This window comes from Planococcus citri, chromosome 5 (genome assembly GCF_950023065.1).
Source record: "Planococcus citri chromosome 5, ihPlaCitr1.1, whole genome shotgun sequence".
NCBI classification, from domain to species: Eukaryota; Metazoa; Arthropoda; class Insecta; order Hemiptera; family Pseudococcidae; genus Planococcus; species Planococcus citri.
The window spans coordinates 10,405,242-10,432,102 of NC_088681.1; the positions used below are offsets into that span (position 1 = coordinate 10,405,242).

The 26,861-nt window shown below is 34.2% G+C and overlaps 3 protein-coding genes across 8 annotated transcripts in view; 1 reads left to right on the forward strand and 2 right to left on the reverse strand.

Annotated features, from left to right (window-relative positions):
- The window catches only part of LOC135848728 (unconventional myosin-IXAa-like), a 56,200-nt gene extending 44,004 nt beyond the window's left edge, over window positions 1-12,196 (reverse strand). For 4 of the 6 annotated variants that reach the window (XM_065368698.1, XM_065368696.1, XM_065368693.1 and 1 more), the window contains exons 1-14: window positions 11,982-12,196; window positions 11,371-11,479; window positions 10,694-11,132; window positions 10,215-10,458; window positions 9,854-10,129; window positions 4,844-4,938; window positions 4,576-4,738; window positions 4,166-4,301; window positions 3,901-4,091; window positions 3,644-3,819; window positions 3,367-3,567; window positions 3,150-3,285; window positions 2,863-3,061; window positions 2,719-2,785 (exon numbers count right to left, since the gene is read on the reverse strand). In XM_065368698.1, coding sequence (XP_065224770.1) covers window positions 2,719-2,785; window positions 2,863-3,061; window positions 3,150-3,285; window positions 3,367-3,567; window positions 3,644-3,819; window positions 3,901-4,091; window positions 4,166-4,301; window positions 4,576-4,738; window positions 4,844-4,938; window positions 9,854-10,129; window positions 10,215-10,458; window positions 10,694-10,992 — 2,183 coding nt within the window. In that variant the 5' untranslated portion in view covers window positions 10,993-11,132; window positions 11,371-11,479; window positions 11,982-12,196. Of the gene's footprint in view, window positions 1-2,718; window positions 2,786-2,862; window positions 3,062-3,149; window positions 3,286-3,366; window positions 3,568-3,643; window positions 3,820-3,900; window positions 4,092-4,165; window positions 4,302-4,575; window positions 4,739-4,843; window positions 4,939-9,853; window positions 10,130-10,214; window positions 10,459-10,693; window positions 11,133-11,370; window positions 11,818-11,981 lie in introns of those variants that run through there. The other 2 variants (XM_065368695.1, XM_065368694.1) reach the window with 2 other exon arrangements.
- A 242-nt stretch (window positions 12,197-12,438) lies between these two features.
- LOC135847810 (RUN domain-containing protein 1) lies at window positions 12,439-14,958 on the forward strand. Its single transcript, XM_065367528.1, has one exon. It carries the CDS (start codon window positions 12,882-12,884, stop codon window positions 14,238-14,240), a length of 1,359 nt encoding a protein of 452 aa, XP_065223600.1. The 5' UTR covers window positions 12,439-12,881; the 3' UTR covers window positions 14,241-14,958.
- Window positions 14,428-26,861, reverse strand: part of LOC135847807 (DNA-dependent protein kinase catalytic subunit-like) — a 31,883-nt gene continuing 19,449 nt past the window's right edge. Inside the window, exons 45-63 of the mRNA XM_065367525.1 lie at window positions 25,434-25,590; window positions 25,189-25,353; window positions 24,311-24,441; window positions 24,058-24,241; window positions 23,857-23,983; window positions 23,651-23,783; window positions 23,423-23,580; window positions 23,188-23,345; window positions 22,899-23,101; window positions 22,609-22,829; window positions 22,294-22,541; window positions 22,025-22,225; window positions 21,844-21,947; window positions 21,582-21,776; window positions 15,643-15,806; window positions 15,192-15,308; window positions 14,959-15,117; window positions 14,688-14,881; window positions 14,428-14,610 (exon numbers count right to left, since the gene is read on the reverse strand). Of these exons, the coding sequence (XP_065223597.1) occupies window positions 14,533-14,610; window positions 14,688-14,881; window positions 14,959-15,117; window positions 15,192-15,308; window positions 15,643-15,806; window positions 21,582-21,776; window positions 21,844-21,947; window positions 22,025-22,225; window positions 22,294-22,541; window positions 22,609-22,829; window positions 22,899-23,101; window positions 23,188-23,345; window positions 23,423-23,580; window positions 23,651-23,783; window positions 23,857-23,983; window positions 24,058-24,241; window positions 24,311-24,441; window positions 25,189-25,353; window positions 25,434-25,590 (3,097 nt within the window). The 3' untranslated portion in view covers window positions 14,428-14,532. The remainder of the gene's footprint in view (window positions 14,611-14,687; window positions 14,882-14,958; window positions 15,118-15,191; window positions 15,309-15,642; window positions 15,807-21,581; window positions 21,777-21,843; window positions 21,948-22,024; window positions 22,226-22,293; window positions 22,542-22,608; window positions 22,830-22,898; window positions 23,102-23,187; window positions 23,346-23,422; window positions 23,581-23,650; window positions 23,784-23,856; window positions 23,984-24,057; window positions 24,242-24,310; window positions 24,442-25,188; window positions 25,354-25,433; window positions 25,591-26,861) is intronic.

Below are 26,861 nucleotides of genomic sequence, written 5' to 3' on the forward strand. Positions count from 1 at the left end.
GAGAAAATCGCTCACGAACGAATTGAATTGACTCAATTTAAATATAAATTAAATATTGTAAAATGGTGTGAATCGTTCGCGAACGAATCGACTTCATTGTTATCAGAATCATTCGCGAACAAATCAATTCAATTTGAGAGTCGTTCGCGAATGAATATCGTTCAAGAACGAAGAACGAGTCACTTCAACTTTCGAGAAAATCACTCGCGAACGGATGATTTCGATTTCAACGTGACTTTTTGATTTTGAGAAAACATCCAACATTCAAAATCAAACATGGTTGATGTGAATCGTTCGCGAACGAATCGATTCGATTTCAAGATTTCGACACGGATTAATGAAAATATATTCAATTTCAATTTGAAGTGAATCATTCGAGAACATCCAACTCAGTTGTCATGAAAATCGTTCGCGAACGAATCGACTCTATTCCAACACTTTCTTTTTACTCAAAAAAAAGAAGATTATAATAAATTCAAATACGGCTGACACGAATCGTTCGCGAACGAATCAGATTCACTGCTATGAGAATAGCTCACGATACGAACGAATTGATTCGAATGAATGGTGAACGTTTTTAAGAGATTCGTTCATGAATGAATCAACGCAATATTCAGGTATGTAAATCGTTCAGGAACGAATGATTTAGATCAATCCAAATTCCAAATCACTAGCAAAACAATCAACTCAATTTTAACACGACTTCATAACTGAAATATTCAACTCCCATTTCATATCAATCGTTCGAGAACTAAGTATTCGATTCAATTGCAACGAGAATCGTTCGCGAACGAACGAATTATTTCCAATGTAAGAACAACTACAACAAATTAAAAATCAATTCACTCGAGCACGAATCAGGTAAAAATATCGATTCATTTAGAATATGTATGTACTTGGTACTGAACGAATTGATTCAATTTCTATTCAAACGAACTCCGTTCAATTTTTACGAGATGTATTTCCGAACGATTTTGAGCAATCAGAGAAACAAAAAAATTCAACGACATCGTCTCCGAGGTGTCTAGCAATTTTCGAAAACGAAATTCTCGAGTTTAATATTGACTCTTATATCGCACCTCGGGAGTTATAAGGTCACATCTCAAAAAAAATTGATTTTGATGTTTTTGCATTTTTGGGGTTTGTATGACCCCCCTCAACCAAAAATTACACTTTGAGTTGAGTACATTATCTAGATCTTGTAAAAAACGCAAATGGCCTAACTCAAAATCTCAACAACATTGCAAGTTGTTTGGAGTTATAAGGGTATATCTCAAAAAACTCCACCTTTTTTGAGCAAATTTCGTACATACAAAGTCTTAACAAATAGTTTTGATTGTTTTGAATGTTTGTCAGTTAGAAATAGTCACAAGGAGTGCATTTTTTATTGGTTTGTACCAAATGGAATTTTTTTTTTAATTGATCACTTTTCAGAAAAATGATTTGCACATATCATGAAATTTTAGTTTTTTGAGAAAAACTCAAAAACTAAGCACTCTAGAAAAAAACTAACGACATTATGTCGATTGGAAATTTAATTCTCTACAACTTCGTTATCATGAAATTTTTTTTGGACGCTTCCTTTCGCCTCCACATCAACTTTAATGAAAGGTTATAACTCAAAATGTTTTCCAAGCATTGAAATATTTCCTCTTTAAGATTTTATTTTTCAAAGTGTTCTTATGCTAAATGAAGGTAGGATACCAGATCTTTAAAATGAGGTGCTAGTCATCCCTCACAATTAATTATAAGTTGATAAAAATAATGAATCAAGTTTAAAAAAAAAAGAAAATCACTCTCCTGTAAAATTTCACTTTTTTGAGATGTGACCTTATAACTCCCGAGGTGCGATATCTACTCGTAAGTTTTGTCGAAATTAATTTGTAAATACAAATAGGTAACTCTCGCAATATTAAATTAATATTTTTTAAACGAAAAAAAAGTACTAATTAAAATTACTACCTACGTTAATATTAAGTTTTTTTTGCATTTTTTTTGTTTTTAATTAAGAATTAAAATTATTGCTCTTGGAGAGTAGCCCTGAAATTTAAAAAAAAATAATAATAATAAGAAATAATAGGAAAAGGATGGGTCAAAATTTGTCTTTTATTGAAATATGAAAAAAGCCAGAATTACTCATTAACTAATTCGAGATAACGACTTATTCCGCTGTTTTTCTTTTTTTTTTGTGCTGTTTTTATTTTTTATTAATTTTTTTTCAAGTGCCAGTGTCACTGGATTTAATTTTGAATATGCTCGTTTTGTGTCTTTTTTTAAAAATTACTTTCTGTATACCTAAAAAAATTCTCCCACCGCCCACCACGAAGTTCGTGAAAAATTTTCCTAAATGATTTTCAAACGACCGAACACGTCGCCACACTCGTGAAATGTCATTCTCAACTCGTAAATGGTATTTCTACCTGATTAATATGGTCATCAAGACGCATCTGTCGTATATGGCAATAATTAAACCGGAAGTAACACCCTTTTTCACCTATCCTAGCGTCATTGATTAATCATCGAGTCAAAAATATGTACTACAAAGTATCGTGGATTTCCGGTAAATAGGTAATGAGACGTAAAAAAATCATCATCGTAGATTCGAAAAAAATACATACGTCTCCCTTCTCATTTCGTAATATAAATCTCAATACGATAACTCTAAGGTACATAATAGTAAACCGAATCAACGAATAATTTCGTTTGAAAGGTACTCACTTGATCAAATTATCATTCGGACTATGATTACGATAACGATTCTGTATCGTGCCCGCTTTACTTCCATCTATCGAAAATGAAAAAAAATCATGAACAAAAATCCGTCAAAGTTCGGGTTCATTTACGTTGAAAACTCTACTCTACCTCTGGATTGTCGATGTTTCATGCCAGCTTCGTTGAATGCGAAATATGCTCGGAAAAACGCTCTCAGAATAGCCCACCTAAACACCGCAACCGGATCAGCGCCGACTAGTTCGCGTACAAAAGCCATGCTGCTGTTTTTCAACACGCTCACGATATCTTGACGCATCAGATCTAAATTCTTTTCGCGCATTTCGCCAACCTGATGAAAATTAATCCATTACAAGATATCGTTCATTTCTTCGAAGAAGTTCGGATGATCTATATACTGTAATTTCATCTCGACTTACTTGATATTTCACTTTACCGGCGTAGTGCCGGACGATGAAAGCGTTCTCTTTCTTTTGAGGTATTTCGTAGAATGGATTTTCTTTATGGACCGAATTGAACTTTTGTAATAATGTTTCGCTGGTGGCTCCAGGGAAGCTGTGTAAAGCGATCGATGATTAAGAGACGGTTTTAAAAAATTATGCAATTTTTCCAGTTGTACAATAATTGGTTACTTACTTGCAATGATCATCCAATACACAAAGTAATCCGTTCGGTTTACCTTCGATGAGTTGTAAGCATCCGGTATTATCTAAGAATTCGATATCGCTCCATCTGATACCTTCTTTGCGATACTCTTCTTGTTCGTATTTGAACACGTGTTGATTAAAATAATATTGCAAATGTTCGTTGGCGTAATTGATACAAAATTGTTCGAAACTGCGAACCGAAAAAGAAGCCAAAATTAAACGTAAAAATTCCCATTCGTCGATCGACCGGCAACTGGCAGCCTTACCTATTACTCAAACCGAAATCTTCGAATCCGAATATATCCAAGACACCGATCGAATTACCCTGATGCACTTTGAACGTATCTTTCTTCGATAACAACGCGTGGTTCACTTGCAACACGATCCAATCGAATAGTGCACCGTACAGACACTTTGCAATCGCATCACGAGCCGCGATAGCCTGCGAATAAAACAAATCATCTCCAGTCAAGCGACTCGGCTAATAATCAAATTAACGTATTTCTGCCTCGACGTTCGTTACCTCTGGAAATTTATAATTAATTACGAGCGTTTCGCCCGAGGCTCGGGCCCGTTTCGCGGTCAACGCCGCCATCAGCGTTTCTTGCTTCACTCGTAGTAATTCGGAGATTAACTGAACCACTTCGGGATTCTTAACGGAGACCGCTTCGTCGTGGTGGTAGGCTAATTTGCGAGGTTGGAATTCCACGTTACCTGCGAAAGGATCGTGGATTAGATCAAATACACTATCAAAAGACTCATTTTGGGAGACCTTTCGTTCGCCTTACCTAACAATAAAACAGCCGATAACACGGCGAACAATCTGCGTTGTTTTTCTTGCGTGAATCCCACCATTTCCATGGATTGTTTCAGCCTCGAAAATTCGTACTTCTCGTCTACATTATCCAACACGTAACATCCAGTCTGTGAAATGTAAAAACAATACCCACGATTAGCGTACAAGAAAGGTGAAAAAACGTCGCGAATTCCCATCATCCGATAGACGAGTATTCTTCAAGGTCTTCGTCGTATATTTAACGAAAATGAAAAATCATTTTTTACAAAAAAATTATCTTCGCGTAGATAATTTTTTTCCCGTCGTCTTTTCGAAAAATATACATAATACGCGTTCGTAATCGAGTTCGAGTCTCGTGGCTGGTTACAATTAAACGTCGAAAGTACATAATTATCGAATTACCCTGTTCAAGTAATTGTATTTTTCAACGCTTTGTAAATGCAGTAATTCCCTTTCCGTTTCATTAGTGCCGGCCAGCAAGTAGTAAAATACGTGATAATTTCGTTCGTTATTGCCTTGCGAACAAATACGAGATTTTTCCAATAAATATTTCTGGACGACGGCTCTGTAAAAAAAAAAAATCACGACAAAACGAATAAAAATATTAGATTATGTATTCGTTGGCGTTTCTCGCTTTTTATTCTTCGAACAACTGTCCACGTCCACGTACCCGTGCACCATTCCATTTTCTTTATAATTCACTTGGATGAATTTACCAAATCTGCTGGAATTATTATTATGAGCTGTTTTCGCGTTGCCAAAAGCCTGTTGAAAAAAAAAAACCAAACCATAGGTGAAAATTATTACAATATATAAACCAGTAGGGAAATAATAACTCTAAACGAACGTTTTATCGAGTACGATTCATTCGTCAATATTGACTCTCGACTGTATATAGGAATTTGAACTCGAAATCGTAAATATTTTTACACGACATTACGAATTTAGATGATTATTTTCTCTCTCTCGCTCTCTCTCTCACTATATGCCCTCGAGTCGAGTGTATAACGTACAGCTTAGGGAATAATAATAATCGACGACGACGGAACGAGTCGAAATTAACGATCATCTCGACTATTAAAAAAAAACTGAAACGTTATTACAATCGAATTTTATGCTAAAAATATACCTCAATTGGTACGGGACGACGACGTTGTCACCTCTAGAATGGAATAATTTTTTGTACAATTGGTTCAAGTTCGACGGCCGATAATGACGACAAATAAATTAAACTGGGAATTGAACGGAATTGGGGGAAAAAAATTATCCTCGGAAAGGAAATGACCAATATGAGATAAATGATGATATGCAAGCGATGATTGCATTTTGTCATCATTTCACTTGAATATTGCACAGTTACGGTGTTGTAGAAAAATGGCGGTGTATTGACTCATTTTTTTGGTTTCGCTGATAACATTTTTGATAAAAACTCGATGGAAGTAGAATTTCGACAAGCACAAAAAATTGATCAAAATTTACATACACCATGCGAACATAAAGTTGGGCAAAAACCGGCTTTAGCTAAATTTCATACAACATTGATGCTCTAAAAAAAGCTGAAATTTTCCGAAATCACCAAAAAATGTCAAATTTTGAAGAGAAAAAAAAACTGGAAAAGAAACGAAAAAGTGTCAAAGTACATGAAAACTGATTTTGGCTCAATTCTGAGTGAATACGACGCTATAAAAATGACACAAATGCTCTAAACGGGTGAAATGATGGCATATTCGTGATCAGCACGAAAAATCGTACGAAATCGACACCAAACACGACAACATTTCACTAGACCTGATTTTGGCTCAATTTTGAGCACATATCGTACTCTAAAACGGCTCAAACGCTCCAAATGAGAAAAATAATGACATATTCGTGATCAGCGCAAAAATTCGTATGAAATCGACATCAAACACGACAACATTTCACTAGACCTGATTTTGGCTCAATTTTGAGCACATATCGTACTCTAAAACGGCTCAAACGCTCCAAATGAGAAAAATAATGACATATTCGTGATCAGCGCAAAAATTCGTATGAAATCGACACCCAACACGACAACATTTCACTAGACCTAATTTTGGCTCAATTTTGAGCAAAATATCATGCTCCAAAACAGCTCCAAGGCTTCAAAGGAGCAAAACAATGGCAAATTCGTGATCAGCACGAGAAATTGTACGAAATCGACACCAAACATGACAACATTTCACTAAACCTGATTTTGGCTCAATTTCGAGCAAATATCATGCTCCAAAACGGCTCCAAGGCTCCAAAGGTACAAAACAATGGCATACTTGTGATCAGCACGAAAAATCGTATGAAATCGACACCAAACACGGCAACATTTCACCAGACCTGATTTTGGCTCAATTTTGAACCAATACCGTGCCTAATTCGACTCAAACACTCTCAACTGACAAAATAATGCCATATTCGTGCTCAGCACAAAAAATTGTACGAAATCGACACCAAACACGACAATATTTTACTAGACCTGATTTTAGCTCAATTTCGAGCAAATATCATGTTCCAAAACGGCTCCAAGGCTCCAAAGGTGCAAAACAATGGCATATTTGTGATCAGCACGAAAAATCGTATGAAATCGACACCAAACACGGCAACATTTCACCAGACCTGATTTTGGCTCAATTTTGAACCGATATCGTGCCTAATTCGACTCAAACACTCTCAACTGACAAAATAATGCCATATTCGTGCTCAGCACAAAAAAGTGTACGAAATCGACACCAAACACGACAATATTTTACTAGACCTGATTTTAGCTCAATTTCGAGCAAATATCATGCTCCAAAACGGCTCCAAGGCTCCAAAGGTGCAAAACAATGGCATATTTGTGATCAGCACGAAAAATCGTATGAAATCGACACCAAACACGGCAACATTTCACCAGACCTGATTTTGGATCAATTTTGAACCAATACCGTGCCTAATTCGACTCAAACACTCTCAACTGACAAAATAATGCCATATTCGTGCTCAGCACGAAAAATTGTACGTAATCGACACCAAACACGACAATATTTTACTAGACCTGATTTTTGCTCAATTTTGAGCAAATACCATGCTCCAAAACGGCTCCAAGGCTCCAAAGGAGCACAACAATGGCATATTCATGATCAGCACGAAAAATCGTATGAAATCGACACCAAACACGGCAACATTTCACCAGACCTGATTTTGGCTCAATTTTGAACCAATACCGTGCCTAATTCGACTCAAACACTATTAACTGACAAAATAATGCCATATTCGTGCTCAGTGCGAAAAATTATACCAAATCGACACCAAACACAACAACATTTCACTAAATCTGATTTTGGCTCAATTTTGAACAAATATGACACTCTATCACGACTCAAACGCTTCAAAAGGGAAAAATAATGGCATATTCGTGATCAGCGCGAAAAATCATTCGAAATCGATACCAAACATGACAACATTTCACAAAGACCGATTTTGGCTCAGTTTTAAGCAAATACAACGCTCTAACACGGCTTAGACACTTCAAACAAGCAAAATGATGACAGATTCATGATCAGCGCAAAAAACCAATCTAAATCCACACCCAACACGTTATTAATAAACAAAGATCAATTTTAACCCAATTCTGAGCCAATACCGTGCCTAATTCGGCTCGAGCACTCTCAACTGGCAAAATAATGCCATATTCGTGCTCAGCGCGAAAAATTACACCAAATCGACACCAAACACGACAACATTTCACAATTCCTAGTTGAAGCTCAATTTTGAGCAAATGCCACGCTCTAAAACCGCCCAAAGGCTCCAAACATGCAAACCCACCTCATACTCGTGATCAGCGCGAAAAATCATCCGAAATCGATACCAAACACGACCACATTCCACCAGCACGAAATTCCTCACCATTTCACTCAAAAGATCGAGTTTTAAAAAGCCAACCACTCGAATACGCATTCCAAAAATAACAATGTAAACTCATATTCGCACACTGTGTAAAAAATAGACCTAAATTGATACCGAACACGACCACATTTGGTTCGATCAAATTGTTATTATTGTACATTTTCAAACAATGGTGAAATTCTCTTCTCTCATTCGCTTCTAATGGAACTTGGCAATCACACAAAATAATCATTCGTTCGCGATTCGCATTATGAATTTATTACATTCGACACCTGCGCGGGATTCTCACCAATTTAAATGGATTTCATCGCGAGCTCTTGACAGCACCCCCCCAAGAATTCCTTGAGAAGGAACATGAGACAAAAACATACAGAATAAAAATAAAAAGTACGTATGAATTCCAAATTTGAAAATTGCAAATTCATCTCTTCAATTCGATTGAAGGTAACCTCCTTCCCTCTCCCCGAACTCCTCCGCATGGCCCTAGCAAGAATCGTCCAAGACCAAAAACGTATCACAGGTCACATTAACTAAATAAAATAACCAATACTGAAAATTTTCCAAAATGCAAGCTCAAAGTACTCGTAACTTTACTCGAATGAAAATCAGTCTTGACAAAATTTCAAGTCGAAAACTGCTCATTTAAATCCACAAATTAGAATAAAAGCTCGAAATGTGTCCTCCGAGCAAAAACTTAATCTTAATCAGACACGCCTTGACTTCGATAATAGTACATTTCGTCAACAACCAGTCCAATCAAGTTCTCCGGAGTAATTTTTCAACCATAAAATTTCACCAATTTCACCTTCTTCTAACCTATTCTACTATCTCGATAATCCCACGAAATCAAAATCACTTCATCGATACCTCCTACGACTCGGTACAAAGTAACTTCGCCCAGCTCCCTCGATTCTGCAAACCAGCTGAGCTGCGACCGCTAATTAATCGGTTAATGGCGCGTACGAAAGAAGTAAAAAAAATCATTTAGGTAAATTAAATTTGCGTTAAAGTCGAACGAAAAATTTACTTTAGCCGGTGAACGGGTAATTTAGCTTAGACGAAGCGTGAAGAACCTTGGGTAAAGAAATTCTTTGAAGATAAGTCTGTAGCGTGAAATTCTTCGACGACAAAATGCATATCGCGTCGCTCTCGCTACCGTTTGTTTAATGCACGTTCAGCGTTCACGCATACCAAACTCATCGGACCAAAAATATCTTCCGAAAATTTAAAAACTATAAATACAAATATCACGAAAAAAAAAAAAGTGGCGAAAAGAAAGAAAAGAAAAATGGTAAATATAAATAGCCTCGAAGGCACGCGGCGGCGTCATTTCGAGCAACGTCGTCGTCGTCGTCGAATTGAAAAACAATTTCTCGATAATAAAAGAAAGAAAGAAAGAAAAACGCACACCTAACGAAGCGCGAGAACGATAAAAATCGCGAATCGGATATAAAAATAAAATATAGGTGAAAACAATGTCCGGCCGAATGTTTATTTACACTTTTTAATAGCGCATTTCTCTTCGCTCTCAACGACCTGCTGCCCTTTCAATTCCAAGATAATCTGAACTAATTGATATCGAAATTTTGGCGTTTCGCCCGCGCTTTCGTGTACTCATAACAACTATCTTCGCACAACGGTGAAAAATTACACCTGTTCGATGGCGCTGCCAGAAATACACCCGATCATTCTCACCACAAGAGACGTGTCACTATACATCGCATCGCATCGCGGATGAATTCACATCATATTTTTTGTCAGCCAATATGTGAGCAAAACAAACCTCCAAAACTGGGCCAGCGCTCAGGATGGTTTGCTCGACGCCGCTACCGTGGCTTCCTTTTTGACTCAGCGCTGTCAAATGATGCAGCAGGAAATTGGTGGATTCGGTTTTACCAGATCCGCTTTCGCCGCTGATAACGATACATTGATTACGACGTTCGCGAAGCATGCAGTGGTACGCTGAATCTGCGATGGCGAAAATATGCGGCGGCAGTTCCGGTCCTAGGCGACGATTTTGATATAACTTCACGTATTTCGGGTTATAAATCGGATGGAACTGGAACAAAAATATAATTATAGGTGAAAATACTCGTAATCCGCGCGGAGGAACGTTAGAGTAAAGGTGAGGGTAGATTAAGTACTTTGAACGGATTAACGGCGATCAATATCGATCCAACGTAGGTATAAATATGTCCGGCGTTAAATCTAGCTCTCAGGTTATCGAGTAACGTTTGCTCGTTGAGATCGGGCAGTTGACAAAGATCTGGGTATTCGCGATCTTGAGGCTGGTACAGGAATCTATAGAAGTAATCGCGGATCAGTTGAGGATCCATCGTGAATCCGTCGGCCCACAAACTGTCCGATAGTTTTTCTCGCAAATAGAACCTGAAGCATCATCATTCATCAGGTATATAACGAATAAGAAAACATCGCACATATAGATTAGAAAATCCTTTTATCGGACTTTTTATTTATCTAATTCATTTCCCGTATCGATAATACTATACGTCCACTATTATCACATATAACAAACTTCAAGGTAGTCAAACGTGCTTTTTTGGGTCGAACCTTGTTTATCAGTTCGCCACAGAAAGGACATTATTTCAACATATAATCTTACCTATAAACTTCTTGTTGGGAATCAGTGATCTGAGGCCATAGTAACATAACAGCGACCGGAGACTCGTGAGGCCCCAGTCGACGTTCTTTACATTCACGTCCCATTCCATCTCCGACGACTTCGGCTAACTCGTACCCGCCAGGTCCAGATAATCCTAATCGTTCGATGATACAGGAGATGATCTCCTCGGATGTGGTTTGTTTACTCGCCTCCACGGATAACGCTTCATAGCAAGGTGATAACGCTCCGACGAATACTTGTACTATGAATCGATTACTACTAACGGCAGTATCAACCATTTTGCATCGAATGCATTATTATTCGCATTGCGATTGACACGACGATATGCGATCTACACCAGACACCATTTTCTCTGCATAAAAAATGGTATTTCGCACCAACCACACGTTCCCATCGCGAACGGATATATCAACACAATCTGTAACACGTATATAGAGATATTATTATCAAATAATAAAAAAATATACATCGTAATCGAGACATTTTCTCGTTCGAGTTTTTTTTTTTTTTTAGTCAACTAGGTGATTCAACATCATCAACCAGTTGTACTTGATAAAGCGCGAATTAACCTTTGGTAACGCAAACCACCATCTTCGCTAGCTTTTTAATTACACCTAGATATGCGAAAAAACTCGCGAATTTCATATTTTACGTACGTTTGATATTTTGCGTTGGCGTTTTCCTATGCTTGATTAACTTGAAAATTCAAATTACACTCCACTGTGTAAGGAATCGTTTACATCACAGCCACTGACACTCGCAACACTAAACACATCAACAACAAATTTACTAAAAAAATTATCTCCGAAAAAACTCACGTGTAAAAACAATTTGACTATTTAAACGCACATAGTTGAGAAAAAAAAGTTCGTATACAAGTTTACAGTAATATGTAGTCAGTGAGTCGAGAGAGATGAGAAAATATCGAATGAATGCCTAAATAGATAGCCTATATACTACCAATATGTAGAATATACAGAATACAGAATACAGCAAATACGCTGGTTTTGGTCTTTTGGTGAACTTCAAAATTCTGAGTGATGACTGACTACTGACGAATACGACGGTTCTGAGAAAAAGTTACTGCCCATATAGGTATAGAAAGTACGTTCATCGTGAGCGATAAAAACGTATAATTAAAATTCCTCCGGGCTATATATAGCGTCAGTTTTGAATCATCTAGCTAAATGTGTACGCGAAGATGCAGTTTTCTAATTAAAAAGGCCTTTTAATAGTTTAAAATTAAATTCAAAATGTAAAAATATACCTCGAAATTTTCCTCCGCTCGTTTCTCCAGTTGTTTTCGAATACACGTTGAATGAGTAGTTGAATAGGTATGCGATACGATATTCGGTGAATCTTCGACTGCGACTTCTGTAAAATGTGAAACTAATTAGAAATAGTTTAATAATAAATCAACTCGAAATAAATTTACGTCGTTATCTTTCGAAAATGATGCAAAAGGCGAAAAAAATGATTTCAAAATGAAACACCATTTTTTGTTTTCGTGACGTTTTCTTAAAATGACAACGTTCTCAGCAGAATGTTGCTATTTTCACAAAACTCTCGTACGAACGATTCAGAATCGAAATTATTCGAATCGTTCAGTTCCACTTTCCACAAGTAGATCACAAATAAAATTGAACGATTTAAAAAAAGAACGAATTTGCCCACCTATTACAAAAGTCATTTCAGATCCACGTAGCAAATTCCATTTACGTCAATCAGTGGACTGCTACATAAGCGGCAACTCGGCAACTTAGCAACTTCGTTTCGCGTCAGTGGAACGAAAATGATAAGAAGTTGCTCGGTTATTGGCTGGAACTAGCAACCAAATCAAAATTTTTTGATTTGGTTGCCAAGTTGCCAGTTGCTGGTTGCTAGTTGCTGCTTATGTAGATGTCGACTACATGTTTACATCACGATTTTATTTTTTTTTTAGATAAAAAAATAATTCGCGAATAATAAATCAGTGATTTAAATAATCATTTCGTAATGATTCATCTCGTATTTAATTCCGAGATAATGATACGTTACCCGCAGTCTGGTTGAAATGAGCTCATAACCGCTCCTAATGGTACATCGTATCGTGCGACTTACGTACGTGTAAGTAAGTGTGAAAAATTTGCCTAGTCAATTACGTATACATACAACACCTTGCATCCATATGGAACTATCGGCCGAAAATGATCGGCAACAAGTTCACGATTCCGTACATTCCAACTCTAGTCCATTATTCGATGCGGATTACAATTCGGATGATGACAGCGACTCGAAGATCTCGCCGGAGATGCCTTGTATCAAGGAGTTACAGCTGATCGAGTCTTTGAACGCGGTTACTACGCATTTCGCCCATGTTCAGTTCAGATTACGTCAAGTTATCGAAGCACCTGCCGAAGAAAAGGAATCTTTATTAAAAGACTTGGAAGAATTCACGTTCAAAGGGATACCTGAAATACAACATATGACCGCAGACACGCTGCAACGTTCGGAGCAATTCAAAGATCATCTTATTATAAACCTGAATAAACAAATCGCCGAACTTCAAAGCTCCGTAGAACAGATGAAAGTCAAATCCAAGTCTAAACCGGTCACCACTCCTGTAGACAATACCATAGCGACATTAGTAAATAATAAACCGATCCCTGAGAAGCATTCGTCGCTGAAGAGCGATTTCAAGAACACCAATTTAGTCAAGAAAGTCACCTCGATAATGCACATGGTCAACGTGCACTGTAAAGAAGAGAAGGATAACTTACGTCGTGATTTGCTGCGTAAGAAGATTAAATGCAATCATTGGGGCGATACGAGAGCCCAACTCGAACTAGCAATATCCGAAGTCATCGAATTAGCTCTAGAACCGGAGATGCCGATCGATAGCGATTACATGTCCGATTCGGAAGGTGGCTCGTTCTACATCTGTAACCAGAAACTGGCGACTACCGTTCGTAAAAGGCTCGCACCTGCGATACAAAATCTAATCCAGCACGGTTTGATGACTGAAAATAAGAGTATAAGTGTTCGCAGCGGTTTAACACTGATGATCGGTTGTGTTCCTCATATCAATACGTCTAGTCAAAGTAGTCAAACCGCCCACGCTTGGGAATTGATCCTCAAGTATTATAAGATGAAAAATGGCGACCAGTTTAATTCGGCTCCAGCGTTGAAACTTTCTCAAAGCTTTAATTTAGATGTCGGTACACATTGCGCTACCTCCTGCGCTCAAAAGTTACTAATTACCATTGGTAACATTATCACAACGCATTCCCAATACAAACGTAGTTATAATTCGCAATTCAAGGCGTTCGTATGTGCCGGTCTCAATGCAAAAATGCTAGTCAATTGGTTACAGTTAATTTATCGATCTCGTACTTTAATCGAGATGTACTACGAACCTTGGAGTTACGCTTTGAAGACCGGATTCGAAGATGCGTTCAAAAGTCTCGAACGTCTTCATCATTACCATTTCAATTTACCGGTAGATGTAGCGATACATCAATTGCAGAATATTAAGGATGCCTTCTGATTCCCTGTTTTGTTTCCGATTACCTTATTATTTGTATTATTCCATTATTTTTTTCCTGTTCTGTTCTGTTTAAGTTATTATTTATTATTCGTTGACTGATTTTACCATATTTACCAAACTATACCAAAGATATTATACCTACATCGCATTAGAAAATTAAAAAATGGCAACGTCGTAATTCCTCCACTTCGATTAAATAAAAAATTATATATTTTATGACTCACATCACATAAAAAAATAGTAGCAAAAAATTCTATATATAAAAAAGATCACAATAAACAAATAGGTTATCTTAAATCCAGGTTTCCAGACCGGAATACGACGTCGCCAGAACACCTCGATGAGTAGCAATTTTCAGTAAACGATCCACCTATAAAATTAGGTACAATTCGTTTGAAATGTTTCCCAATTCGATACCTTAAAAAAAATATACAAGTAAACACTCACCTGTTCTTCAGTAGTTAGCTTTTCATCAGACCCGATTACAAAACCAGTTGCCTCGGTAACTAATGCTTCATATTGTGAACAATAATTCTTGATACGCTGATTCACACGTAGCTCGTTGACAGTAACTTTCGACGGGTGACACCCTTCCAATTTCAATTTAACGTTTTTGATTTTGTTTTCGAAATACGATTCATCTGTAAAAAAAGATATAATTGAACGTTAAGTTTACGAGTATGTTTATTATTGATGAATATATTGTTTTTGCAACAACCTTGATTATTGTGTTTGTCAGCATCTGGGAATAATTTTCGAGCTGCGTTGCGCCAGTCTATAGAAGGATCCAAGATGAAAACAGGCATTGTAGCCAACAGGACGTAATCGTTTTCTCGTAACGTTTGTAAAACTTCGATCATCGTTTCGCGAATCAAACCTGGAACATTTTTGAGGAAAATTTATGGTATAATTTGGGTGCCATTTGAATTCTGTAAGAAGGACTTTCAGTACCTGTGAGATCAAATGGGGCCATGATCGATGTAATATGAGGTGTCATACGGAAAGGTATTAATTCCGGTATAGATAAAACATCTGTTCCGGTACCGAATGCGAGACCAAAATCGATACCTGTAAATAGAAAAAAAATTCTCAATTTTGTAACATATTTTAATACGACGACGATACGTAATTTAACGAAGAAATAAATCAATTTACGAAGCTAACCCATCGAAGCTCGAAGGCTTTCAGTTGCCATTAAATTCGATTATTTCGGCTTTTTAATACTAGGTAATCGAATACCTACGACTCGTATTTACATACGTATAGAATCGATATCTGCATGTTTTGATTCGATTCGTTGAGAATTGAATTACGAAGCTTTTAGTTTTACCAGATACTTCGCCGCAATAAAGGCATATTTCAGCTACTCGTAATCGAATTTCTATACATAATATGACCTTACCGATGCAAGTTCCGCTCTTTAAAGAGACTAAAATGTTATCCAAGTGCCTATCGCCGATTCCAAGGATCCAGCTGGCAATACACATTGCGCTGTAATTGGCCATGAACTGATTACGTAGACGCCAGAATAGATGAGGAGTTGTGGTGAGCAGCATTAAGGCTTTTCTGCAAAAAGATACGATATTACGTCGAAGATATTGAAAACTGTTCTAAAGAAGTAACAATCTACTACGTACAATCCAGTCGGCGAGAAAAGCTTAAGATATTGAATTTGACTGAAATTCTCGAGGGTCAAAAAATTCAGTCGTCCCCTCCCCCCTCCCATTTTGAATGAAAATGAGCTGTTGTAGAATTACATATTCGAAAGTGACTCTGCAATTTATCAAAATAGGCAAAATTCCCCGAGAAATTCGAATATTTCAAAGAAAATTTTTTTTGAAAAATTTTAATCCCAAAATTGGATTATGATTTTTGGAATTTTCGAAAAAACTGAAAAAAGTGTGATAAAATTAATCAAAGTTGATTAAAATTCTGCAAAAAATTCAAATATTTCAACGAAAATATTTTTTGAGCATTTCTGAAAAATGTTGAGCCCAAAATTGGATTATGAATTATGATTTTTGGAATTTTCGAAAAAAAGTGTCATAAAATCAATCAAAATGGGTTAAAATTTTGCAAAAAATTCAAATATATTTACAAAAATATTTTTCAAGCATTTTAGGAAAATTTTGAGCCCCAAATTAAATTACCTATGAATTATGATTTTTGGAATTTCGAAAAAAGTGTAATAAAATTAATCAAAATTGATGAAAGCTTTGCAAAAAAAATCAAAATATTTCAACGAAAATGTTTTTTGATCATTTTTAAAAAATTTTGAGCCCAAAATTAGATTATCCATCAAAAATACTTTTAAAAAGCAAAATTACCGCCAACCAAAAAAAAAAAAAAAAAAAAAAAAACTTGCAAAAGGAATTGTCAACAAAAATTTGTTCATTAAGTAACTTTAATGAAAAAATTCATGATATCAAAACATCGCCAAGCAATTTTCATTCAGCAGTTTGTTGTGATCAGGAATTGATATGGAATTTCAAATTAATTTGGTACTTACTTACTGAAATAAAATATCCATAAGTTTGAGAACTGAATTGAAAAACCGGACCGATAAATTCCGCCGGCGCTTGGCCCGGTTTTTCAATTCAGTTCTCAAACTTATGGATATTTTATTTCAGTAAGTAAGTACCAAATTAATTTGAAATTCCATATCAATTCCTGATCACAACAAACTGCTGAATGAAAATTGCTTGGCGATGTTTTGATATCATGAATTTTTTCATTAAAGTTACTTAATGAACAAATTTTTGTTGACAATTCCTTTTGCAAGTTTTTTTTTTTTTTTTTTTTTTTTGGTTGGCGGTAATTTTGCTTTTTAAAAGTATTTTTGATGGATATCACGACTTTTTTTTTTTTTTAATGTGTACATATTGTAAATTGTACTCCAAGAAGTTTAGAATATCAGATTTTTGTTGACAATTCTTTTTGTTTTTTTGTAAGTTTTTTTTTTGGTTGGCGGAATTTTTGCTTTTTAAAAGTATTTTCGATTGATATCACGACTTTTTTTTTTTTAAATAATGTACATTATCATAAATTATTTTTTTTAAATAATGTACATTATCATAAATTATTAATGGGAATTCGGGTACCTACACTCCAAGAATTTTAGAATATTTTGTTAATTAAATCACAAAGTTTCTCACTAGAAGAACACTACCGAACCGATATGAGTCAAATTTCGTACATTGATTTAAATTAGGGTATTATTTCAAAATATAACGTTGGTTATTTAAAAAAATCATTTTTGACTCCCTTTTTCACAATTTTAAAATTGCTTTCCCCCATAAAACCCCCCAAAAATGAAAATTTCTCGTTTTACCGTAGAAAAGGGTCATCTACATTATATTCGGTATCATTTTGCAAAATTTCCAGCAAATCGGTTCATTTGGAGAAGCTGTAGCCTTGTCAACGGAAATTTAAGCATCAAATTTCATGAATATTTTCATTTTTCACTCTCAATCACCCTAAAAATAAAAATTGTTTGCTGTACCATAAAAAAGGGTCATCTGCATCACATTTAATACTACTGTGCAAAATTTCAAGCAAATCGGTTCAATTGGAGGAGCTGTAGCCTTGTCAACGGAAATTTTCATGAATTTTCATGCTGAAATTTCCGTTGACAAGGCTACAGCCTCTCTTAATGAACCGATTTGCTTGAGATTTTGCACATTGATAGTGAATATGATGTAGATGACCCTTTTTTATGGTACAGCAAACAATTTTTATTTTTTGCGTGGTTTAGAATGAAAAATGGAAATAGTCATCACGAAATTTCATGCTTAAATTTCCGTTGACAAGGCTACAGCCTTTCCAAATGAACCGATTTGCTTGAAATTTTGCACAGTGATGGCGAATATAATGTAGATGACCCTTTTCTACGGTACCGCGAAAAATTTTCATTTTGGGGGTGTTTTAGGGGGGAAAGAAATTCTAAAATTAAGAAAAAGGAGGTCAAAAATAATTTTTTTTCAAAACTGACGTTGTATCTAGAAATAACTCATTAATTTACACCAGTGTACGAAATTTGACTTGAATTGGTTCAGTAGTTTTCTCTTGACACGAAGATTAGTGATTTCAAAAATTACCCCAAAATGCTAACTTTGGGTATTTCAATCTACATCATTTTTTACCGTAGAAAGTTTGTAAGTATACCAAATTAAAGCTCTCGTTGATGTCAACAACATATCAAAAAATCAGATTCGTGCGTTTTTTTATTCGCGAGAAATTCATCATCGAAAATACGCTTAGTTGTTCAGGGAATGTAAGCAGTAAGTGGCCGGACTGTCATCGCGTTTGGTATTATCGTTTTTGGTTTTTTTTTGTGTTCGTTTTTTTTTCTTGCTTGGCGGGGCAGTCCGACCGGACTGCTTGATGATTTTTGGAATCTTGAAAAAAAGTGTAATATAATTAATCAAAATTGAAATACTTTAACGAAAATGTTTTTTGAGCATTTTTGAAAAATTTTGAGCCCGAAATTAAATTGCCTATGAATTATGATTTTTGGAATTTTCGAAAAAAGTGTAATAAAACTAATCAGAATTGATTAAAATTCTGCAAAATATTCAAATATTTCAACAAAAATGTTTTTTGAGCATTTTTGAAAATTTTTGAGCACAAAATTGGATTATGATTTTTGGAATCTTGAAAAAAAGTGTAATAAAATTAATCAAAATTGAAATACTTTAACGAAAATGTTTTTTGAGCATTTTTGAAAAATTTTGAGCCCGAAATTAAATTACCTATGAATTATGATTTTTGGAATTTTCGAAAAAAGTGTAATAAAACTAATCAGAATTGATTAAAATTCTGCAAAATATTCAAATATTTCAACAAAAATGTTTTTTGAGCATTTTTGAAAATTTTTGAGCACAAAATTGGATTATGATTTTTGGAATTTTCAAAAAAAGTGTAATAAAACTAATCAGAATTGATTAAGATTCTGCAAAATATTCAAATATTTCAACAAAAATGTTTTTTGAGCATTTTTGAAAATTTTTGAGCACAAAATTGGATTATGATCTTTGGAATTTTCAAAAAAAGTGTAATAAAGTTAACCAAAATTGATTAAAGTTCTGCAAAATAATCAAATATTTCAACGAAAATGTTTTTTGAGCATTTTGGAATTTTAAAAAGATGTGCGATAAAATTAATCGAAAAATTAAAATATTTCAACGAAAGTGTTTTTTGAGCATTTTTGAAAATTTTCAAGCTCAAATTTGCGTCACGTTTCAAAATTTTGTGAGAAATTCAAGTATTTCGAAGAAATTGCTTTTTGAGCATTTTCGAAAAATTTTAAATCATGAAATTGAGTGATGGGTTTCGAAATTTTTGAAAAAGTTGTCACTCGATCCGTTGAAATGAGCAAAAATTCAGACACAAAATCAAAAATTCCAATCAATCTGTTTTTTGAGTGTTTTTGATCGATTTCAGCTAATTTTTCAAAACTTACCAGAAAACTGACGAAATTTTCGATCAGTTTTGGACTTGAAATTTTACAAAAGTGCTTTGAAAAAGTCCAGATAAATTCAACTTATTTTGATCGAATATCAGCATTCTTAAAAATTCCAAAAATCATCAATTCCTTGTTTTGAGCTCTAATTTTGATTTTACGTGCTCAAAATTCCTCAGAAATGTTCAATAAAATTCTAATTTTTTTTTCGGTTTTCTGCTAAAATTTTAACTCATTTCGATAAATTACTGACATAGTTTTTAAATCTTCTAAAAAATTAACCCAATTTTTGGTCAGTTTTGGACTCGAAATTTTTCAAAAGAACTCAAAAAAAGTACAAATGAAAACTTTTGATGTTCTGTCAAAATTTCAATGCGTTTTTATGGATCGAATGAGAATATTTTCAAAAATTCCAAAGTCAATGCCCTCTTTTGGGCTCAAGATCCTTCAAAAATGCTCAAAAAATATTTTGATTCTTTTTCATATTTTTGATCGGTCAGTTGTATTTTTTTTTTTCAAAAATTCCAAAAACCAAGACGCTCAAAATTGTTTAAAGTGGTCAAGAAAATGTTGATACATTCTTTTGGTATTCTGCCGAAATTTCAGTCTCTTTGGATGAGATAATGTCTCAATTTCAGACTCAAAATTCCTGGAAAAGTATTCAAAAATATTTTGAAAACAAATTTTTGGTTTTCTATCAAAATTTTAATCATTTTTAATGGATCACATGAGACATTATTTTCAAACCCTCCAAGAAAATTGATTCAATTTTTTGGTAAATTCTGAACTCAAAATGCTCAAAAAGAAGTATTTATGAGGACTTTTATTTTTCTAGCAAAACTTTAACCCATCTTGATCGGTTCATTACAAAACACTTTTTTCAATACAAAAAAAAACTTTTCGGAAAATTGATTCGATTTTTGGTCAATTTTAGGCTCGAAATTCTTCGAAAGTGATCAAAAAAGTACTGGTAGAAAATTTTTTTATTTTCAGTAGAAATTTAAAATAAATTTCGATCAACTTTTTTGATTTTCTAGCGATATTTCACTCTAACTTGATCGATCGTATGAGACTTTTTCGAAAATCTCAAAAATCGAGTTGTTTAAAATACTTTACATAAAATCCTCACGTTTCAATAGAATTGTTCGATTTCTCGTCAAAACGTCCCAATTTTGGAGCCGAGATTCCTCAAAAGTGTACGAAAAATGTTCTGATAGAAATTTTCGATTTCCAGCCAAAGTTTTACACTACTTATTTTGATAAATTACACACGACAGCATTTTCAAAAATTCCAAAATTGTGACCTACTTTTGAGCTGAAAGTTATTGAAAAATGCTCAAAACCCCCTCTTTCGTCGAAACATTTGATTTTTTGTCGAAATTTTAACCCATTTTGATGGGTCGAATGACACCATTATCAAAAATTCCAAAAATCGTGACCTTTTTTGGGCTCAAAATTCTTTAAAAATGCTCAAAAAAGTTTCGATGGAAATTTTTGAATTTTTGTTAAAATTTTGACCTATTTTGATTGATTGCATGACATCTTTTTCGAAAACACTGAAAAGAATGTCCCAATTTTGAAGCCAAAATTTTTCAACTGACAATAGAAAAAATTTTGATGGAAATTTTTCATTTTTCGCTTTAATTTTAACCTATTTTGATACGTCGCATGACACCTCTCTTAGAAATTCTAAAAATCATAAACCAATTTTGGACTTGATAATTTTAAAAAATGCAAAAAAAAAATATTTTTGTCGAAATATTTGAATTTTTCGCGAAGTTTCAACCCACTTTGCTGTATTTTATGATACTTTTACAAAAATCTCAAACTTTTCGCCAATTGGACAGTTGACTATAAAAATAGGATGAAATTTTAGGTACTTGTAAATATCTTCTGGTATTTTTTGAACTGCATTTTGATACTCGCTGATCATAGATCTTTTTTTCTTCTCGTCAGAGACGTAGTTTCTGACAGCTACGTTAAAAGGTTCGTAATCGCTTCCACTGCTAGCAATATTTTTACTAACGATCATTCTGTCGTATTCCTTTCGTATATCGTGCCAATATGCTTCGTTCCTGCAAAAAAAAAAAAAAAAAAATAGATAAAATAACACTAAAATTGTTTCGTGCTTTGGTCACTTACTTAGTTTTCTGTTCCTTCTTCAGACCAATATTAGGAAATCCTTTCAAAGGAATCGAATCCTCGACCCATTCGATTAATCCTAAATCACATCTCAACGGATAAACCTAAAAGAAAAAAAAATCACAATTTATCTCCGCAAAATCTCACACATCTTCACTTCAAAGTACACCACTCAACTTACACCGAAGGTATTTAAAATCAAATGCTTAGAGTATAAATGGAACTTGGACGTGAGAGATTGATTAACAATATGGAAAAGCTGCTGTATACGTTGATCTTGTCTAACATCTTCGTTCATTTTGACCAAATACGAGTACTCTTTGGCATCGTCTCCGAGCACAGTGATTTTCATAGGCGATTGTAAAGAATCCATTTTGGTAACCTGAAAAATCCTCAGAGTGAAAATTCGTTATCTTGCTTTCATTTTCGTTCAACTTCAGCGATACTCACTTTAGACTGGAATCCGAATATTTTCACGTGACGTTCGACTCGAGGCAGCGAGAACCCATCGTATTGTCCGGGTATTTCAATAGTGGCGTTTCTCGTATTGATAAAATCTAGTAAAACTCTACTATAGCAACTCAACGTAGGAGATTTATCGTATTTAGTTTTATATTCGATATCGCTCATGTATTTCTTCAGCTTCTCCTTGATGTAAATTTCATCTTCACGCTGACCCGATCTCAACCGGTCGCCAACTGCGATAAAAAATTAATAATTATTCATCTCAAAGGCAAAAAAAAAATAAAACCAAGAATGACTAACCTGATTGGAAATCAATGTATGGCCAGAAAGTACCACCGTAAGTTCGTATTTCTTTCTGAACTTGGGTAAAGTTTTCATAAATCGTATCAGGGTCGTCTTTCTCTAACGATTTTTCCAATCTATGTCTATAAAGATCCCATTTTTTCTCAGCCAGCCAGACGAAAGATAGAGCTTTTATTAATTCTTCGATTTCGTCCAAGGGCTGTAACGCTGCTTCGATTCTAGAAAATTTTACATCCACATTTATTTTCCTTTCACGAATTTCGAATTCTGAATAAATCATTACGTACTTTCGAACAATATTTTCCACAAAAACGTCGCCGTTCGTTTCCGATACATTTTTACTCAACAGGAACGGAAAATGGAACGCTTTAGGGTATTTCTGCGCCATTCTAACGACCAGATCACCGATCATGGGAGCTCTATTGTGATAAATATACGCCAGAAGTTGATTAATCCACGATAAAAATTTCCATTCTTCTACTTTTTTACACTGAAACATCGTAATGAAAAAAAATCCATCGATTAAATTCTCATTTTAGAATTTCTCATTTCGAAAAAAAAAACCTTCTCACGTACTTCGTTTATAAAGAAATCTATAAATTGATCATCCGCTACACTGCGTAAGTCCAGTAGCATCGGAAACAGTAAGTAAGATTCTTTGGAATTGTATTTCATCGCGTTCAATATGGATTTGGCGATTTGCAAATCGAGCGTTAGATTCTCAGTGTTCGTTTCTGAACAGAAAAAAATCATACAATTATTTTACAACACTAAGAACTAAACTCAAACATTTTAAAATCAATTCACTCGCCATTTGAAACCTCTCTGCAGTGTTTAGCCAGAGCTAAATACGCCGAAGAAATTTGTACATCCGAGAATCCTTTTCTTTTCGCTGTTTCGCAAGCAGTATCGTAATTTTCCGCGATCAGTTGATTGATTTTATCCGGCAGGGAGATTCGTTCGTCGAAACTAGACCATGAAAAAAATTCACGTTGATTTTATCTCAGTTTAAATTTACCTCAGGGTTAGAATAATTTACCTTTCGGGGAAATCATCGACCAAAGAGGTGATAAAATCGTTCGGCCAGACGTTTAATTTCCTCTTTATTACATTCAGAAGATTCGAGACCGCCATCGATGTCTTGAATTCGCATTTGGCGCCAATTTCGTAAACTAAAACACGAATAGAAATTGTTTTAGAATTGGTTCGTATTTTTCATGGATTTTTATTCGCTTTTATGCTCACTTTTCTTCATTTCCAAGACAGCATTTTGAATCTGATTCGTGGAATTCTTCTTATCAGCTCTAAAAGTATACATTCTGCATAGATTGAGCGAACGCATGAATTTATTCTCGTCCGAGATATCGTTTTCCTAAAACAAATGAAATTTTTAATAAAATGACTCTTTTTTGAGGGAGGGGGGGGGTCGAAAATTAGGTTTAGTACCGTTCCATCTTCGATATCAGCTGTATACTGACAAGCTAAATTATAATTCTGCTGATTGAGAGCTTTTTCGCAGAACTGCAACTTGGAATAGAACTGATAATCACTCAGTGATTTGCATAAATCGAATCCGGACTCGTCCATCGTGTTTTCCAAAGCTTTAGCGTATTTTTCGGCGAAACGATGTCTGAAAAATAAACGAAAAAAATCAATCTCGTGGAATAATTTTTCATTCAATGTTTTAAATTCAGCTCACCGGTATACTAGACGTCGATCCCACCACGTAGAATGATCCTTGTTTGGTTCGCAACGCTGCCACATGCCTAAAATTTCTGCCACATTGCTCGAAGTTTTATATTGATCGTCGTTGAAAACCGAGAGCAAGATCTATAAAAATAAATCAGTAATAATACTTCAATTTCAATTTTACAACGAATTATTTTCTCAAAAGGGATGAATCACTCGAAGTATCTACATCTGATTCGAATAACGATGAGTTTTTTGAAAGAAAATGATCTGAAACCTCAAAAATTCAAAATTTTAGCTGCCTAAATTAATTTTTCAAGTAAAAATTTCGATTTTTCAAAAAAATGTACAAATTGCATTTTTAGAGTAAAAATGACGAAAATTAGGGCTCATTCGAACTAAATTTCATCATTTCCATGCATTATGGAGCCTCCAGCGAGATTTTTCAGATTTTTGTTACTTTCTCCAGAGGACAGGAAAATTGATTTGAATTTTAAAAAAATTAATTCTGGTGTATTTTTGATCTGAAACCAGCTCAAAAAGTTTTCCACGTCTTCTGGAAGAATTCAAATCGTGCTGGAGGCTCCAGAATGGCTCAAAATAGTGGGTTTCAGTTCGGGGAGCCCCATATTACCTTAATGAATAATTTTCATAATTTTTACTAAAAAAATTACTGTGCATTTAAGTTTTAAAAAAACGTAAATTTCAAAAAAATTACGATTTTTGATTTTCAAAAATCCGCCAAAATTTGAAAAATCAATATTCAACGACCTGAAATTTTTATTATGAGGGTTTCAAATCATGCCCTTTCCAAAAATCTCATTCATGCTGAAATCTCAGGCAAACTTCTCGAATGGTTCCCCAAACGAGCAATAATTTTCAACTTGCATCGATTTCCGATAACGTTTGAAGCTTTAAAAACGTTTGCAAGGAAGAATCGCTGAAATTGAATTCCTTCAAGATTAACTCCAACGACCGTTTGACTAGATTATGAGCTTTACTTTGATCTCCGTAGATGAATAATAACATTGAAGAGGGTTCGGCGAGAAGATCCTGCATAATAATCGAGAAACGTGAGTAAGCTGAATTTTCAATACATACAAGAAGAAGAGATGAGAAAAATGAATATTTACCAAAAACAATTGATCGTTATTTTTCTCCATTTCTAATACTTCGTTTCGGAATCTCTGTTGGAAGTTTTCTTCGGTGTTTTCCTCGTTAAAACAAGGGTGTTTGACCGCTTCGTATGTTTGCGAGAGGAAATACCAAGGTAATGTACATTCTTTGTGCCTGTAAAATACCAAAAAAAAAAAAATACTTTGAATTATTCTGTTGAAAAGTGTTTTCAATGATATTCTACCATTTTATGGGCAATTGGTGTAATTTTTTTTTAGAAATGAACTTTTGGTCGCGAACGGAGTCGAAATTTTGGCCACAGGAGGTGGCTCGACATGGCAAATTCATCTCCGGTGTCGAAATCGCTCATTTTATAACTCAAAATTAGGGAGAAAAAATTGTTCCCAAAATTTTGTACTTTCAAAATTCTCAGAAAAAGCGTTAAATTCACTGCAAAATTATCAAAAGAAACTAAGACATATCAGCAAAATTTGTTAAAAAAAAAAAAAAAAAAAAACACAAAAAAAGATAATTTATATAAAATTGCGAACTGATAAAATTTTTGAGAAATTGGCCAGAAAATGCACGAAAAAATGTTTAAAATGTAGGAGAAAACCAACCAACACATTCAAAATATCAAAAATTAACAAACAAAAAAACCACGAAAAAAAAATTAAAAAATCAACAAAATGTGAGCAAAATGTTGAAATTATGTAAAAGTAAGTAAAGTAAAAATACTCCAAAAAAAAAAAAAAAAAAACATTAAAATCATCAAACATTGACAAAAAAAATTACAAAATTTCAGCAAAAATGTTCAAAAATCCAAAAATAGGTAGTAGTTAAAATGTGTTGACGTGATTTAAAATTGGTACTAAAAAAAACATTAAAATTGATAAAAATTGGTAAAATTTAACAAAATACCTCAAAATATGACGAAAAACTGTAAAAAAAAAATTAAAATCATGTAAAAGTTATTTAAAAAGTGTTAAAATGAGATCGAAGTAATGAAAATTCAACAAAATATGTCAAAAATGCATGAAAAAGTGTTGAAATCGTGTTACAAAGAATTTAAAACATTCAAAAAAGTTCTGAAAACGGTCAAAAAAAATTTTATATCGCAGAAAATAAACAAAAAGTAATGAAATAAGTATCAGCGAAATTTGTCAAAAATCGATGAAAAATTACTTTGAAAAAAAGTGTTAAAATGATTCAAAAGCAGTCAAAACAGCATTTTAAAATTGCTAAAAAATTTACAAAAAGTCGCAATGCACAAAAAAAAAATATTAAAAACGTGTTAAAAATATAAAACTTTGAAGAAATTTTCCAGAAAATGTAAGAAAAATTGTTAAAAACGTATTAAAATATACAATGAAACTTTGGCTAAATCTGTAAAAAAAGAGAAAAAAAATGTTAAAAACATGGTTAAATGATGAAATTTTTGCATA

Coding starts and splice junctions, on each gene's coding strand:
- LOC135847810 (XM_065367528.1), top strand. CDS start 12,882: ATGGAACTATCGGCCGAAAATGATCGGCAACAAGTTCACGATTCCGTA.